This window comes from Ixodes scapularis, unplaced genomic scaffold (assembly GCF_016920785.2).
Source record: "Ixodes scapularis isolate PalLabHiFi unplaced genomic scaffold, ASM1692078v2 PGA_scaffold6__148_contigs__length_123643588, whole genome shotgun sequence".
Classification (NCBI taxonomy): Eukaryota; Metazoa; Arthropoda; class Arachnida; order Ixodida; family Ixodidae; genus Ixodes; species Ixodes scapularis.
In genome coordinates this window covers 39,928,968-39,946,852 of record NW_024609881.1, presented here as the reverse complement: position 1 = coordinate 39,946,852, position 17,885 = coordinate 39,928,968, and the positions used below count along the sequence as shown (strand labels likewise).

Here is a 17,885-nt window from a genome sequence, read left to right as displayed (position 1 = left end):
CTTTTCACTTCCTGATATCAACTAGGCCCTAAAGAAAAATGGTTTGTTTCACCATCACGTACACTAGAATATAGCCACACACTAAATTACCAATTAGGTACTCCATTATATGAATTATTTTTAAATGGTGTTGATATTCATGCAATGACGCTGGCAGAGGTAGGAGCATTATTTTAGGGTTCGTTTCTTAGTTACGGCTAAGGCATTCAGATCACTGTACCATTGTATGCTGCAATGAATGTATTAATTTAATCTTTTTCTCTTGCTTTTGTTTGATCTCATGTCTGTACATTAAAAATAGTGTCCTTTCTCTCAAAGTAGCTATTTTGTTCGTTTTTAAAATTGCTTGGGAATCGCCGGCTGTAAAGGAGGCGAGGACTTCGGTCAAGCTGCTGCAGCAGCCTTTGCTCTTTGTCCCCGGTTTCAGTGATGAAACAAACTAAAGATTTTATTATCTTATTATTATAATCTCCCTGGAAGTCAACCATTATAGTCTAGAATAACCTCGGTTCTTGTTTGCTTTTCAATCTTCTCAAATGTATAAAAATAAAAGCTTTGAGTGCCTCTTCACAATTCACAGGTCGCTTGCACGCTTGTACTTGTCTACGGAATACGTTTTAATAAACTTCTAGGAGAATTGAAAACCATCTTTTGTGTCTGTTTTTCTGCCCATATGCAAGAACCTGCGGAAGCACATTTTTTCTACGGGTCTCCTCCATGTTATAGATAGGTTTATTAGTTTCGAGACGTCTTAAATAACTTTAAGGCAACGAACCCTTCATACGATACCCACTTAGGACTAGCGAAGAAGTTGCCTGAATATCCAAAGGGCGCGTTCAAATATGGGGTCACGTGCCAGGTCAAACGGGCGGCCGTATCAAACGGGCGCCTGTATTAATTCGAAAGCCTGTCTCACGCAGCGAGCCGACGTCATCAGCTTTGAAACCATGCAAAACGGCACCTTAATGAAACCACCCATCAAGCTACCAATGACACATTTTACACTTCGGTCCCATTGGCTAGCGCGCGTCGACGAGGCTGCCATTGGCCGCTGCTGGTCAGTTTGTGCTGTGTCATCCTGACTGTGTTATCACACTGTTGTGTTATCACTGATCACGGCGTTCGCTCGCCTCTTATCGGTTGTACGGCGCGTGGCAATATATACGGCCCATAGAATCAACCAAAGGGGCGTTCTGATGGGAACTACGTTGCTGTCTGTTCCTTCCTTCGCCGCTAGACGCACCACAGTTTGAACGATCGCTCACCCTATGGCGCTGCGTGTCCGCGAGGCAGCGGCTCCACCGTTCCACGACCAAGGTCAGCGCGTTGTACGCCGCAGATTAAAGAAGAGAGCGAAGAGCGGCGTGGCGGTGCTTTTGCATTCGAAACCCATAAGGCGCCGTTCACACTCTTGCGACCGAGTAAGACCAAGAGAGACCAGACCGATTTCTAAGCCTTCTGCGACTGCTTAGGACCGAGTGCAATGCAGCGGAGGTGGTTCTAAGAGATCGCAAGACGCTTAAAAACCAGTCTGGTCTCTCTCAGTCTTCCTCGGTCGCAACAGGGTGAACGGACGTTACCGTGAGCCATTTAAACGGGCACCCATATTAAATGGGTACAGTATCAAACGGGTACTGTTTCAAATGGACGCCGTCTCAAACGGGTACCGTTTCCAACGGATACCCGTATCCCATATTAATATTTAATCCGAACGGATCGACAAGTTTACCACCCGTTTGATTCAAATGGGTCGATCAGTTTGCCACCCGTTTAAATTTCAAATGTTTTTTTTTTTTTTTTTTTTCAGTAGCGAAACAGAGCAGGTGCAAAGCAAGTCGATTTAGTGTCGTTCATCGTCCAAGCATAATATGGAATTTTAGCAAGTCTTGTTTGGAGCGCACGGTTTCTAAATTATGAACGGTACAGTTACCCCGTTCCGTCAAACCGTATATAAAATTTAGCGCGATTTAGCGAACCGTAAAAGTCGCGCAGCCGTTTAAATGACGATGATGATTGTGTCTCACCGACATCGCCATCTTGTAGTAAACATCCGAAACTTTCTGCAGCGTGCAGATGTGTGGCTCGCGTTTCACGGTGCGCACGCGCACACCGCTGTGAACAAGACGTCCGAGGTAAAATCTACCAATCGAAATTTCAGAAGGTCTGAAATTAGATGGAGTAAAATGTGCCAGAACAACCGCGAAGGTGTTGATTTCGTCTCTTCGCGGTCGGCATGGCAGCTCGTTATTCCGGACGACGTAAATCAAATCACACACCTAATTTACCACATTAACAATACCTTGCTATTATGAGTAGTCTTAGAAATTATTTCGTTCACTCAGAGGTCGGCGTTGGTGGTTGAACTTACTCTTACTCATAACTAGGTCAAAATAAAAGGTAAAAAAAAAGCAAAAAATCTCACTTAACCTCACGGCCGCACTTACCTTCAAGTCCTCATTTACGAACTGCAGAAGTCATGAGCTCAACAAACTAATTAACTCACTCAACTCATGAACTCACACTCTCCCCAAACTCACGACCTCAGCGTAGTCGCGGCGCTGGCGCTCGTGTTGCTCGCGGGTTACGCGACTCTTACAACCTCGCCTCGGCCGCTGCCACCTCCCACCGCCCCGATGCCAGCCGTCAGGTGACCGAATGAAAAAAATCTTCGTCATTTTGTTAGTTTCGCTTCGACTCCTTCCGCGCTCTTAACGAGTGCTTGAGAAGGGCGCGCTACTTAGGGGAAACAATGGCAGACCATCGCGAATTTTCTGAAGAAGTATTATTCAAGGCTGAAAACTCCGTGAGACGAATAGGCTGCGAAAAATCGACGAATTTTGCCCTTGCTGCTTTTGCTCTGCGCGTGGAATCACCACAGTGGCTGCTATGTCGCGCGCAACGCGAACGTACCGTCGGGCGGTGTTCGTCAGTTATTCGTCGCATTATTCGCTCTGTGGAGTTCGGCCTTTACGCTGTGCACTGTTTGTTTCAAGCATTCGCGACAACTTCGTGCAAGGATGAAGTGAGCATCGGCATCGTTCTTAATTCAGGTGTGCGTTACTGTTACGCAGAGATCCACTATTGCGGGTGTGCATTTTGTTTCTGCGTAGAATACTGCGAACATCTCTGTAAAGGGAAACTGAAGCTGTTCTGTATTTGAGAAAAAACACTTCAATGGCCTTCATTCTACCACCAGGATCAGGAATATCGAGATTATTTTTTTTTGAATTTGGTTCACGGAGGCTTCAGAAATTAATTTTAAAGTGCCGCCGAAGCCCCTCCTTCCCGGGGCGTGACGTCACACTAGGAGTTTTCGCAATCTCCGCTCTCGCGCATCTTCAGCGCCTGTCAAAGCTATGTATGGGCACTCTTGCTATTTTCAAAAAGGTCAAAAAGGGACGTCACGACTGCCGTCAATGCGGAAAAATATACCGCCAAGCTTGCAACTGCACGCGCTCCCGACACAAGCGACACGCGCTTGGCGGCCCAAAGATCCTGGCATGACGTCACGACTGGTAGGAGGTTTTTCGCGTTTTCTCGCTTATAGATGCATCTTCAGGGAAAGCGAATGTGGTATTCAGATTCACGGGATAAAAATACGCCAGAATTCACCCCTAACTCGTTTTTTCAAGAAGTGCTTCAGCTTCCCTTAAATGGTAGGACGGTTTCAACGGCAATTTTTTGGCCAGTGAAATTATTTCGGAACTATCGGCCGTTATTAGTGATCGGCCAAGCTTTGGCCGAATCCAGAGCCAAAGTTTCGCCAAACGTTTCTGAACGTTCGGCAGGTTAGGAAAAAATGCATTGTTCTCTGACTTAAAATTTGTTATTTCGTTTTTTGGGGGCAAAAAATTCTTTTTTAATTGCATATTGCCACATTTATTATTAAACAAAGCGATATTCTACAAGGTAACCGAGTCAGTGTCATTTTTGTGTGTTTACTGGCCATTTTACAAAGCCGGTGTACAGAAGTGGTGTACAACAAGTGAAAGCCGTTTACAACTCCCTGTAACGCCGAATTGGAGCGCAGCTATTGAGGAGGAGAGAGGAGGGAAGGGTACTAAGGGTCACGTATTCTCGGGGGAGGGGGGCGGGCACGTGACCTGGGGGAGGGGTCAAGTGACCTTGGGGGTCATGTGACCCCCTCCCCCGAGGTCACGTGACCGCAAGTGAGGCGGTCACGTGACCCCGTGGGGGTCACGTGACCCCCCCAGGGTCACGTCGCGTAGACGGAGACGTTATACGCCGGCTGTTGAAACAGGCACCGCGAAGCATGTCACAGGGTGACGCACCTCGATCGCTCCGGCCCATGGGCATTTTTGGGTCGGTTGTATGAAAATGTGTTAGGAATGTTCCCTTCAAAACTACCGTCCACCTCTGTGCTGTCAATTTGTCTTTCCCTGACCACTCTTTAGCATTTCTAAGCTTTTTAATAATAATGAAATTGTGAAGAACGTGTATGTGCACGCCCCATTTATGGAAACCGCGTTAGCGTCAATTTGGCCATGTTTCTCGCTTTATAACTTAAAAGCCACACAAATATTCCATCATGTTTTTGCAGACTCTGTTAGTACATATTATAAACGTTAATTTCAGACAGTTTAAAAAAATTAAAGATGGCCTTTCTTCTAAAATGATTTTCAAAATAATGCATTTTTAGCTAAATGCCCCTGTGTGAGCAATTCTAAATTTTCTCGCTAACCAGGAGAACAATATTTTGCGCCAAGATGCACTATATACAAGGCAACACACTGACAAAGCTTGAAGACCTTAGCTTTTATAGGTACGGAGAAAAATATTCTTTAATCCAGAGCGTTATTGGGCAATGTGCCGTGTTTGCGATTTTTTTCTCAAAATAACTACCCTAATGCTCGGTGAGTAAAACTTTTTGTCAATCCTTCCTATGCCTAATTTGTCAGTGAATATTTCGAGACCCGTAGCCAGAACAGTTTTTTGGGGGAAGCCGCCCGAAATGTCAACATCGCACTATACGCAAAACGCGCAGGAGACTGAGAGGGTGCTTACACATTTTTTTCGCAATCACAAAACTTTTTTTTCCAAAAACAAGGATTGATTTTATACTTCTGGGCATAAAACCAGCAAATTACATTTTTTTCATCAAGATTAAAAATGGTGACCGGACATGGTTGTTCGTTCTTATCTGAAAACTCCCGGGAAACATTTTTGCTAGATTTAGCGGGGAAATATTTCCGCTAGATTAAGCAGGGAAATTGTTTCGCTAGATTTAGCGAGCGAGTTACCCATAATGCACGGCGCGGTTACGCCGACGGTGACGCCGACGCCGACGCCGCTCAAGCTGGAAACAGACACGTGAGAGCTGCGCTCCTAAAGAGATTGGGCAGTAGCGGGCTCAGTCACAATACGCATGCTCCCGCTAAGAGGCCTCATCAGCGCAAGCCTTCAAGTGTGCATTGTTGAAACAAAGGTGGTAACAGTGTGTTCTAACTTTCTCTGCGAGCCACCACTTTGTGCGTGAAAATGAATAGAAGGGCTGCTGAGCCTTCACCAGAAGAGGTAGTAATAATATTGTAAATCACTTGATGTCAGCTTTTCATGACAGTGTGTGTCCCATATTCGCAATATCTTGTTTTAACTTTTAAAATGCCAGCTTCTAATGCTGCGATACACGCGGAAGTTTAGGAAGATGGAAAGAGTTAGAAATGTCGGATGTGCAACGCCGAGCATGATAGTTGTTTGTTTAAGTTTAGGCGGATAGATGAAAGTATCGAAATAACTCTAATAAAAAACGATGACAAAAAACAGATGCCCGCTCCCGGCAGCCAGGGAGTAGACACGGTCTAAATCTAGAGGTAATCTGGAAGAGTACTTGTAGGAAACCAAGAAATTGTCGCGAAGTAGGCTCCACCGCACTTACGTTGACAATACCGGACGTGAAAGGTGTAATCCGAACTGTATGGTGACAAGGGCGTGACAGCCAGCCAAACACAAAAACGAAAGGGAAGGCTTCCGTGAAAATTAATCACGACGTAGCAGAAGCTGTCATTTGTAGAACCGAACACTAAACGCATCACAAAAAATTCTGGGGCCTCTTTAAAAAAATCGCTTGTTGCCGATATACTGGTAGGACTTTTCGAATTTACTGCAGAAGCGGAATCCGCAGCACCCACTCGGGGCGCAACACACGCCAAACTAGGTCCGGCAGCAGGCATGCCGAGATGGTCAACGGTTAATGTGTCATACGTCGCACCACGCGACCACGCTTCTGCCATTTCCCGCGCACAGAAAGCGGAGTCAAGCGATAAAATATCTTCGGCTGGTTGGTTCGGCAAGGGCGCACGTTCTACCACGCTTTCAGCTGAGGGAGAGAGAGGAAAGGAGAAAAGAAAAGGTCAAAACGGGAGTGCACACACAAAAGGCTTATTGTCTCGGGCATTCCAACCAGGACCTGGTCCTGATCCCAACAATGACCACAACGAGAGGATTTGTCACTTGTACCCAAGGTTGATAGTGCAGTGAACACTACACTTTCAACCTTGGGCTTGAGGCAGGTGCCTTGGGTTTGAGGCAGGTGCATTGGGCTTGAGGCAGGTGCCGTGTTCTGCCTTATCACCAGCTTCTAGACGGTAGGCGCGTGACCCTAACCGGAATCAAGATTGGCTTAAAACAAGCATAGCGTCTACCCTGCTGTCAATACCGACTTAACAGGACAGTTCTATGAAGTCCAGCTTGTGAGCTTGCAAAAAAGCTGTCCAGCCCAAAATCTAATTCGAAATGAAAATTAAGCACTATTTTTTGCGCACGGTGTGCACAAATAAATAAATAAATATATATATATATATATATATATATATACCAATTAATTTAATATTATTTGTACACTGTTAGGCTCACGTTTTCAAACTTCAAACTTTTTTACAAAAGAGTTAGACATAAAAGACACCATGGCTGGCACACCTTCCGACTTCCTACACACGATGAATCGCTGACGCTCGCAAACGGAAGGTTGCAATGCTGCGGGAACGGTTTTTGAAAGAGGCTGCGTAGGTTACTCCGGGCGCCACGGCTTTGCAGCGGTTGAAAAGGAAAAGGATTCTGGATGATGAACTAGCGTCTTGCATCTGCAGTAAACTAACTGTTCGTGTTTTCCCGCGAAATTTAGCGGGGAAACATGAACAAAATTAGTTTCTCTGCTAGAATTGGCGGGCAAATTGACGTCATGTGACATAAGTGCCAATTCAATTTCCCGCTAAATTTAGCGGGACGGTTACACCGATGGTGACGCCAGCACCACTTAAGGCTTGAAAAAAACGCGGCTAAGAGCTGCGATCTAAAATCCTTTATTTAATAAAATCGTTTTTTCGATCTTATGCACTTCGTATTGTTACACGTCAAACATACGACCAAATTAAATTCGTCTTTTAATCTTCAAAATGGGCAATTGATTAATTGTTCCAAATATCGTAAATAACATACGACCAAATTAAATTCGTCTTTTAATCTTCAAAATGGGCAATTGATTAATCGTTCCAAAGATCTTAAATAACTTCTCTTTGAGGATGTTAACAATAGTTAACCAATTACATGAGACTTATGCAGTATAGATGAATCAAATAGCGTCTTCGCGAGTACATATAACTTTTTGCTTACACGACCGAAACGGGCTATAATGCCATTATCAGGGGATATATTTTTACTCATACATATCGTGAAGGAGCTATATACGGCAGTATTTGAACTTTTATACCGCGATATATGGCCGTATTGCACCTGTATATGGCAATACATGGCCGTATTTACCCACTTCTGTGGCCGGATATGGTAGTATTTGCCTACTTATACGGCCATATGTGACCGTATTTACTCCCATATATAGCGGTATGTGGCCATATTTGACTCCTTATTTTATAATATATGGACATATATAAAATACATTGGGGCCGTATATGACATTTTCGTACGGAACGGCTCATGGATCGCACGAGTAGCTCATTTTTCATTCTTGCAAAAAAGTTTGCATAAACAGCGAGTCAAAAGGTTCAGACGGTAGCTTGATAATATTCTAGTGTTTTTTCACCGGTTGTAGGGCTGCGATAAATAAAGTATGGGCCAGCAACTCGAAAAAATATCTCACCCAAATCTGCTTGTAAAAAAGTAGAACAATTAGGTTTCTTTTACAGATGGCTAATCATTTTGTAGTGTACCTTGTCAAGTCCTGTTCTTGTTTCGTTTTCACATCGTTCACTGCATATAACAGCTCACAGAATTTAAATATCGCAGTAGGGGCACATTATTGTTTTGTTCGAATTTAAGTCGTCTCTTTTTAAACTATGCAAGATATGCTCTGAGAGAGGGTGTGTATAGGAATGCTTCCTCGAGTATATAGCGAAGTTCTGAGCAATTAATTGGAGGTTGCCATTTAGCTTTCCTAACTTTGTCCCATACAGTTTTTGGATTGACCTAAGGGGTTATTGAGCCAATGTAGCCCCCCCCCCCCCAGCTTTTTTTCATGGCGCCGATGCTGCTGACCAGATTGGGCTTAGGCCTGTTTAAAATACAACAGGTTGGTAGTTGTTGGGTATTGTCAAAATAGTCCCCAAAAATTATTTTTAGAATTTTTTGCCTCCTTGTATATTGAGAATCCCCAAGGTTTTGGATTGCGAGGACCACAACTTAAGATGATAGACATTCAATTTTAGCTGCCCAAATACTACTCAGTGAAGTATCTGGTTGCCTAATCGACAATTAAGCCCCTTAATTCTGCCTCCGTTACTTGGGCCAACATGCGAAACTCCTTCCAGTTGGGTTTCTGAAGATTCTATTTGTGTGGTGGTTGCACCGAGCTGTGGGGTCTGTTTAGCAGGTTATTTTTTACAAGGAACTGGTTGCTGCGCAGCCGAGAAAAACACGCACTCTAATCTACCTTTGTAAAGAAAGATGAGGACAATATTGAGAGATGGATGGCATGAAAACTACGGTTAGAGGCGGAAAATGAGCTTTGATCACCATTATTTAAGTTACGTAAGTTATTTTCCTGGATAATGTTTTCCAAACGTTTTCTTAAAAAATCATATCTGGTGTTGCCCCACTTTGGCCTGTGAACATTTGGGCCTCCATCAATGAGAAAGGGTGGGATATGTGGCTATAAAGGGGTTTCAAGGTGCTCAGCAGCTATAGCTTAAAAATTTGGGATATAAAGTGAGCATATAGGTATGAAGACATCCACATAGAGTCCCACTTCCACGGCTTTCACATCTTCGGAAAGTGTGATTGGTGCCGCAGAATAACTGTTGTGCACGCCAATTGCTATGCATCCAAGTGGTTTTGCGTTCTGCTTTGTCTTTTCGATACAGGTCTTGCTGTACCTTTTATACCTGTGCCACACGGGCAACTGGAAAGCCGGTTACAAAGAATGACATTTGAGCAGACGGCTAATCAGCGCCTGACACTCCGGGCGTGGCACATTCCACGCGCTACTTTTTCGCGGTTCACACAAATGTCATTCGTCGATCACACAAATGTCATTCGTTGTAAATGGCATTCGAGTTGCCCCAGTGGCACGGGTACTAGTCGTAACTTGTTTTCCTCCTAAAGGATTGTCTCGTGCGAGAATTATGTCAGTTTGGAAATTGTATAAAAGTAACTCTTTATATCGTCTTGGTTTGCATTAGGCCATGACTGCTCCATTGAATGAATACTGTAGTCATGTCAAAACACATAAAAGATTGTCATAAAGGTTTGCATATTATGAGAGATGCATTTACTCCTAGCTAGCACTTTTTATTCAAAGGGAAGGGTGTTTCTTTTTAGCTCCGGTTACAGTTTATACCTCCATTTGTTATAAAATATTTCCTCCAGAAGAATGTGGCCTATACATCTTGCTTGATTCGGGGTTTCTTTCGCTCGGCTTGGACCAACGGTAGCCGTTATTTGTACGATTTGTGCTGAATTTCCTGGTTTCTTTTACGGTAGTCTAGACAGTGTTTTGGGCTGGGTTCCCTCCTAGGCTGTGGGACATTCAGTTGCTTTGCATAAGCATTGTCTGCGTTTCTGTCCGCTTCTTAGAACTACGTAGGGCGGGGGGTAGTTGGCCAACAGGCATTTTCTGATTGCCATTACTGGAAGTTTGGATCTTATGGGGCAGTGATTCTTCATAGGGTTTTTTAATCTAAGGTGGAGAGACTATATCTATGCATCGCAGTAGCTAGCTTTCAGCAAGACCTTAAGGTGTACAACCGTTATAGTGCTGCCAGTTTGGGCAGCTGCTCGAGGAGGCCGGGTGTTTGCCTCTGCATGAAAAACGCCAGAGCACTATTTCGCATAATCGTCCTTGCTGGATGGTTTTGCAAAGCATCGCGAGCCTAGACATGATGCAGTTTAGGGGCCTAATTTGGACGTAAAACACCTGAGTGGGCTCGGGATACATGTTCGAACCTCACATCATAGGTAGCCAACCTTAATATGTAAAGGTGAGTCAGGTGGTTTGGACGTAAGCTTTACTTGCTTCAATGTAATTTGTTTGTGAGTATTTCATTTCTGAATCCCTCGAGAGTTTTGTTCACTGGAACCTCTAGCACTTCTTCCACACAGATGAGCCTCTTTTGACGAGTTTACATTGCGGTGAGGCGTAAAAATGACTGGACTATTTCTGAGATCTTTTGCTTTGAGGATCGTCTTGCTTGCACTCTCAGATAATGCTTCATGAAGAACATCAACCGAGACACTTTTATTAGTGTTTGAAACAATCGTAATGCCGTTCATTTTTTCTTTCAGTAAGGGATGGCGAGGTTTTACTCAGTGGGGGATCGGGATCGGTGCCTGACATCGCTCAAACTTTCTCCATGTTCCTGTCTTATGTTCAACCTTTTTGCTTTCTCCGGTCTAAAGCCATTTCTGGTCTTCCATCGTGATTGTTTGGTGTATGGTTTCCATCAAATCGAGTTAAGTTTACCCCTCGCATCGCCCCTCTGCTATGAAGCCCAACAAGAGGAAATTTGGAGTGCACTCAGCAAAGAATAGGCGAAAGCGCGAGAATACCAAGTCAAGGAGAGAAGCCTAACCAAGCGCATTATCGTCAGAGACAATTGATGGTATCCTTGCATACGTTTAGCCTTTTCCGCCTAGCGGCGAAGAGGAAGTAAGGAGAGGAAAGGTAAATAAAAAAAATAAACGAATAAAAAAGAGGATTATTTTTCGATTAGCACCTTGTCGGGCCAGCCAGGTCCACCGTCTACGGATAGCATGGGATAAAGCGGAGCGTTCCCTTCCTCCAGGTGTTCCGAAGGGTCCAAACAACCTCGGAAAGTGCTCAGCCTCCAAGATAAGTCTTTTCCCGTATTGTGGGAATGCCGCGCGCGGTATGCATGGGTGGGTTTAAAACAAATCCTTTCTTCCAGCCCCTAACCGGCAGTCTGCCCGGCATCGATGACCCATGCCGACATAGACTCCGAAGGTCATTGCGCGCGCACATTTCCCAAGCACGGCAAGGTGGAGATCCCCCGGGGATTAGAAAGTTTCTGAGCATCATTGAAAACAACTAGACACTAAAATTTCGAAAGACTGAACGCAGGGGTAACGCAGTATTGTGCTAGATTTACGTCTCGTGGGACGAGCGCAAGGCTGGCAGTGTGAAATCGCAGAATATAACAGACAGAAAAACAACCGTGTAGTCATTTGAGGACCCAGCAAAACAAAGCACGGGCATCAAATACTTCTAAAATATTGTGGTTTAGTGGTTTTCAATGACACTCAGCAGGTTTCTAATAAAAACCATTTGTTTATTGTCACTAAGTGAAATATGAATAAGCAAATTCTAGGTCATTATCTTCCTTAACTTGACAATAATTCGTCCCCCATATCATGTCCTCCTTGCAGTATAACTCAGGTGCACAAAATACAAAAGCGTAGATTTCATGGCTTTCTTTTAGATATATCGGTCAAGTCTAAAAACACGAAAGGTTTCGGTTATCAGGAATCAGGTAAAGAAGTTATCATACCAATACCATACACAATCCTAAGTAGACTGCTAATTCCTCTTTGGTCTTGAAAGCCTTTCTGTACTCTTTGTCAACCAAAATCTTAAGCTCTGCAAACAAAATGCTTCCATCGGTTTTTACTCCTGGTCCAGCTGTAAATAGACAAAACAGAATTGTAAGAAAGTAATGATTTTTATTTAAATAAATAAGATTATCTAGTTACAAGATGGTTTACGATTTATTCTAAACATTTGTCAGGTTGTAACGATTCGCATTATGCTTGGCAAGTTTATGTGATCATACAACTGAGATTGTATATTATCAAGTAGCAGTATAAGCGGCCTTGGGAATCAGTGACAGCAACTTAATGAACTTTTACATAATAAAAAAATAATATGTATAATGCTTATACGAACAAAAACATTGATTTGTAGCATATATTACAAATGAATGATGTATGGAACATAGTGTTCACAAAACGATCGCATAGATTTGCATAAAACGTCTGAAGAGTAGTGCCGCTAAGCGAAAAACAATATAATGTTTTATAAAAATCATCACCCTTCTCCAAACCTTCACCACTCACTAAAAGCATTCCAGAGTGACTGTTGGAGTAGGTCGTAGAGCCTAAAAGGTAGGCATGGAAAATATTTTAGGTGGCGCAGACGCGCAGCATTTGTCTGCGGAACAAGTGGTTTTGTGTTTGAATCTTTGTAGAGCATGAGTATACAGGGTGGCTCGAAAATACATATATGCAAATTTTATGACTAATATCCTTAAACCAAAAGAAGTAGAAAGGTAAGGTTCTAGTAGTACGTTAAAAAAATACCTAAAGGTTTGTCCAAGCTGCCTAACATGGTGTCTCCATTTGCAGGATGCGGACACTTTCTCTTTTTTATGCGGACATGCTGATCGGGCATGGGCGGAAGTAGAGTATCGATATCATCTCCTGCGTGCTACTGCAGAAGCGCACATTGAACTGTGTTAAGTGTCTACAATAAATATTTTAGTGTTCCTCAATATTTTCTGGAATGCATACGGTCCTATCTTTTTCGTTTAGAATATATTAGTACCTACATTTTTAAATACAATTGTGAAACAGGCTGCATATCAATTTAATTCTCAAGGAGTGCTTCTGCACATTGTTTTATTTATGCTGCCGTAGAAACAAAAAGTTATGCGCATGGCAAAAAAAATAGTATACCGGGACATGTGGAACGGCGAATTTCGGGGACTAGGACGTTAGTCATTAAGTATTCGATGTTTTAAGAACAGATTTCGGGATCCCGACTATGTGTCTGAGCGCCTGATTTATTGCCTACGTGATGCCGTGACACAACTGAGCGGTACCACTAGCTAGTCGTGTTGAAGCGTCTCGTGATCGCTGGAAATTTTGCCGAAAGCATGTCTACAAGAATGAAGTGATAGTTCCGGGCGACCTACTAGAAAAAAAACTGAAGTGAAATGGAATAAGTGCCTACTCAAATTTGGTAAATAAAGAAACCTGAAAGCAAGAGCTTAAGGGACGCTGGCGCGAGCTGCGTGAACGTCATCTGGACCTTCGTCCATATGACCTGAATCGGTCAAAGAGTGAAGGAACCACCGAAAAAAGTCTCATGGAAAGTTGCTAAAACTTGTTACTACTACAGACTCACGAGACGTTTTGGTGCCGCGCGAGTAAAGCAACCGCGCCATCAATGGCCTGAATTCTGAGAATCCCAGTGCTGGCTCTACCCGCAACGGAAGGGTTACGTCTTTGTGTTCATTTTGGTGGCATACCTACAGGCCAAAGCGCAGAAGTAAGCCTACGTTTGCCACACTTGGTGTGAGCATTGCGGGTATTCATAATCGAAAACCGGGTAAGATGTAGCCCATGCGCCGTGGCGGAGTCGCTTGTTAGTTATTATGTAATACTCACGAAAAGCCACGACTCAGTGCCGTCCTACTTTGGCCGCAATCGGTGTATGCTTGAAGTGTGCACTGAAGCGTACAGAAAAGCATTTCAAACGGCCGTTCTTGCAGGGTGTGAGGTGATGGTCTCGTAACTCATTTTGCTATCGTGTTTCTGTGTCGACAGAGGGTCACTGGACGTCTTGAAATGTTCATGCACTGGATCGAGCGAGCGTTGGTGCGAACGGTTGTTCAAAGACACGTATGCTTTGCTTGTGTACTTCTGCTCGTCCTTCGTCCGTCTTCACGCCGTTTTACAGCGCAGCTCTTAGACGCCCGTTTCAGTGTTTCGCGGCGTCGGCGTAACCGCCCCGCAACTTAAGCCACTTAATTTAGCGGCAAAATTTCCGGGCTAAATTAGAGGAAAATTTATCGAGGAATTTTAACGGGAGGAGGAGAGGAAGAAGAGGAGATGGAGGAGGAGGGGAGGAGGGGAGGGTGGACGAGGAAGAGACGAGGTCGAGGGGAGGAGGAGGAGGGGAGGAGGGACGAAAGGAAGAAGGGGAGAGGAGGAAGAGGAAGGGAGAGAAGGAGGAGGAGAGGAGATGGGGTGGAGGAGGGGAGGAAGAGAAGGGAAGAGGAGGATGAGGAGAGGAGGAGGGGAGGGGCATACACTCCCTCCGTACCCACCCCTCCTCTCCTCAAGAGCTGCGCTGTAATTTCGCATTACAGAGATTTGTAAACGTCCTTCATGTTTTCGCTTCTTAATGCACAACCAACTCGGACACATTTTAGCATCCTTCAAAAACTTCGTAGTGGAAACGAGCCGGACGCGCTCGCACGGAGTGTCGGCAAACTGAACTTGAAGTTCAATGAGATATCAAAGGTAGGGTGAAATGTAAAGAACAAGTACCCCAGGCATATAACAAGTGCGGACATATACTATTCCTGTCACCATCAGCTGTTCCCGTTGGCGATGATAAAATGAACGTGACTAAGGATAAGTGTTAATTACAATCACGCCCTATACGCAGCGCAGCCTATCTTATGATTAAGATGATGATACATGATTGAATTGTGTATCTACCCTCATTGAGAAGAGTAGCAGAAAGCTTTAAGAAAAATTTAACCCCGGATTGTTATAATCGGACCATACAAAGTGCGTATTAATTTCCCATGAACGTCACAAAATTTAGCCGTCCTCCTTTTATGTCAAGCTTGTGAGCTATGACGTAAGGGGCTAGCCATGTATCTAATAAAAAGTTCATTTGTAAAAAAACAAACAAGAAAAAATGTCGCTTGGAAGTACCGACCAGTAACTTTCACCAACGTCGCTCAGGCCGATTCATTGAAGCCGGACGCTACGGCGAACGACTAATATGTTTCTATTTTTCCACCTTCACACGAAAAAAACTTATTAACCCAAGGTGTCTCCATTATTGTATCGTTTTGGAAACAACAACGGGGCCGTTAATAACACAAAACAGCTTCCTCAAATCACTGCTTTCACCACCATGATTGTGCCTAAGGACCGTGATCTGATTCCGTGGAGCACGGTTTCAAGGTGAGTGAAGTTGAAGTTTTCTGTATGTGATCTACCTTGCTAAAACATCTATAGGGTTCTGAACATTTGTAAGGTGTTATATCATCTTTTTGTCCCTGCGAACCATCAAATGCCCAATAAGCGCAAATACAAATACGAAGGCAGTATACAGATTCGCAAGCTCGGCGTCCCGGCTTGTGCCCCATTCATGAAGAAAAGGTTCGTTGTACGCCTAAGCACTTATGAGTTGTGAATGCGAAAGCATGCGTGCCGTTCCTCCGCCTCTGTGCTTCGTTTGCGGCATATTTGCGTCGCCCGTGCGAGCGCTCTCCCAGCTCTCCTCGCAGCTCTGACCTTCGACGTTTCGTGTTACAAGCGCGCTCGTGGCACGGACACGCAGCGCCACGGGGCGGCGGTCGCTGAAACTGACGCAGGCAGAGACCAACTTGAAGCCTCGTGGACGCGCGCCAACCAATGGGACCGAAGGCGAAATCCATCAGCTTTACCCCGCTCCTTTTGGATCGTGGAAACTAGTTGCCGTTGTCTAGGCTTTTCGCTTGGTTTCATAGCTGGGAGCTGGCTTCGTTTGGAGAAAGGATTTAACGTGCCGTTTGGCGCGCTTCAAACTGATGACGTGGCTCGCTCTATGGGACAGTTAATGCTTTCGCATTAATAAGCACTGCATCCGCTAAAAGCTATCTTTGCGACCTTGCCATTGCATACGCTTATCATCTCGAGAATATAATAGCGGCTAACAGTGGAAATGGTGAAGTAATATATTGCTGGACTCACTCAGAGGGCGAGAAGCGCAAGTCTTCTTTTTCAAATAACCAGCGTCTACCCATAACTCAACTTGGCGTTTATCGCTCTTTGACTTCGCGTGCACGCTCAGTGCTCATGGGACGTTGATATATTAACAATGATAATCATTTGCGTCAGGGGCGGTACAACTAAAATTTCTCCAGAAGCATAATGTGCGTGTGCGTACATCCGCTGTATCCGCTGGCGCCTCCAACAAAATATTGTGGGAAAATATCTAAAAGAAACGAAGTTACCCACATATATTCGTCGTCGCCTATTTTAGACATTCACATTTAATTTTTTCTAAAGATAGGTCGAGTGCGTGTACCAAACCCTGCAATTTTCTGGTGTATTAATCGTCCAATCATTTAGCAACAGGTGTATCCAATACAACGAGTGACAACGTTCAATAGCACTGAACGACAAATGAAGAAAGCATGGTCTCAGCTTTGATGGGTCCTCAAGGCCCAAGGCCACTCAAGAGCCGATGACTTCGAGTTCATTGCCTCAGACATTTTGCGCGACTGAGGCTCGATCAAAGTGCCGGTTTGCGTAGAAGACGAGAGGCTACTTTTGCTCTCAATTACGGTAGGTGAGAAATTATAATTCTAGAGCTTTTTGACAAAACTCAGACGAAGGTTCAGTTCCTATGTAACCTGTGTCTCATGGCTGAATATATGATGATCAATGAGTATATTTTACCCCTATTTCCCAAATACACCTTGTTGCTGTCGTGATCGAGACAATATTGATGGAACTGCGTTGGTGCCTTCTAGCATAGGAATACAGGTGTGAGTCGTGTCGCGTCTGGTCGCGATCTGGTGGCGAGAAGCTCCGACCGCGGAAACGGCGGGCAGAGTCCAGGGTTACCCCGCGGAGGTGGCAATGATGATGGCGGCGGTGGAGACGATGATGATCTCCCGACAGTCGCTAAGTGTATGTACTGGGCTTTTAACTTTGAACACACGAAAACATTGCACTTGCCCTACTCATGGACGCGCTTTTCTTGATTATAATAAATGTTACTTTTAAATGAATCCGCTAATCAAATGTGTCTTGATTGCAAGTAAAATACCTAATATACTATACCTTTATTATTATTCTCCTTATCGGAACGAGACTTAACCTTGTATATTTTATGAGGAATACGCCCATCTTCTGATCGGGCTGTGATACTAAGAGGTGCAATTCTTAGTTCATCATTCAGAATTCCTTTCTGAAACGAAACAAAAACTGAGTTGATAAAAAATGAAAAAACATGCATTCGGTAGACGACAACTTAGGTTATAAACAGGGTTTTCTAATATCAACTACGTTCGAAAAGATAGGAAGTAAAATCTTGGTTGATTTAGGAATCACCAAGAATACACGGCTTACTGAGATCTTTTTAGCAAAATGCTGGCAACTGATGTTATTCTCGGCAGAGCTCCTGGACAACGGCAGTGATGATGAGAGGTCAATTTATGAATTGCTTTTTCATTGGAAAACTTATAAAGCTGATTATAAACGTGTGATGAAAGTGAATTGCAAATATCACTCTTATTGAGTCACAAAAATATTAGAATTCATCTAAGTAAGTGATTGAAGTAGCATTTGAAATAATAAAGTTTAGATCACCGTTTCAAATTCTTGCTTTTTGCATAAAAAAAGGAGGCAACTCCTTCATCACCACAAGAAATAATCAAATATCTTAGTAA

The 17,885-nt window shown here is 43.9% G+C and overlaps 1 protein-coding gene across 1 annotated transcript in view; it reads right to left on the bottom strand.

Annotated features, from left to right (window-relative positions):
• LOC115324358 overlaps positions 1-17,885 on the bottom strand; it is an 85,103-nt gene that overhangs the window by 54,433 nt on the left and 12,785 nt on the right. Inside the window, exons 4-5 of the mRNA XM_040210466.1 lie at positions 17,278-17,404; positions 11,976-12,106 (exon numbers count right to left, since the gene is read on the bottom strand). Coding sequence (XP_040066400.1) covers positions 11,976-12,106; positions 17,278-17,404 — 258 coding nt within the window. The remainder of the gene's footprint in view (positions 1-11,975; positions 12,107-17,277; positions 17,405-17,885) is intronic.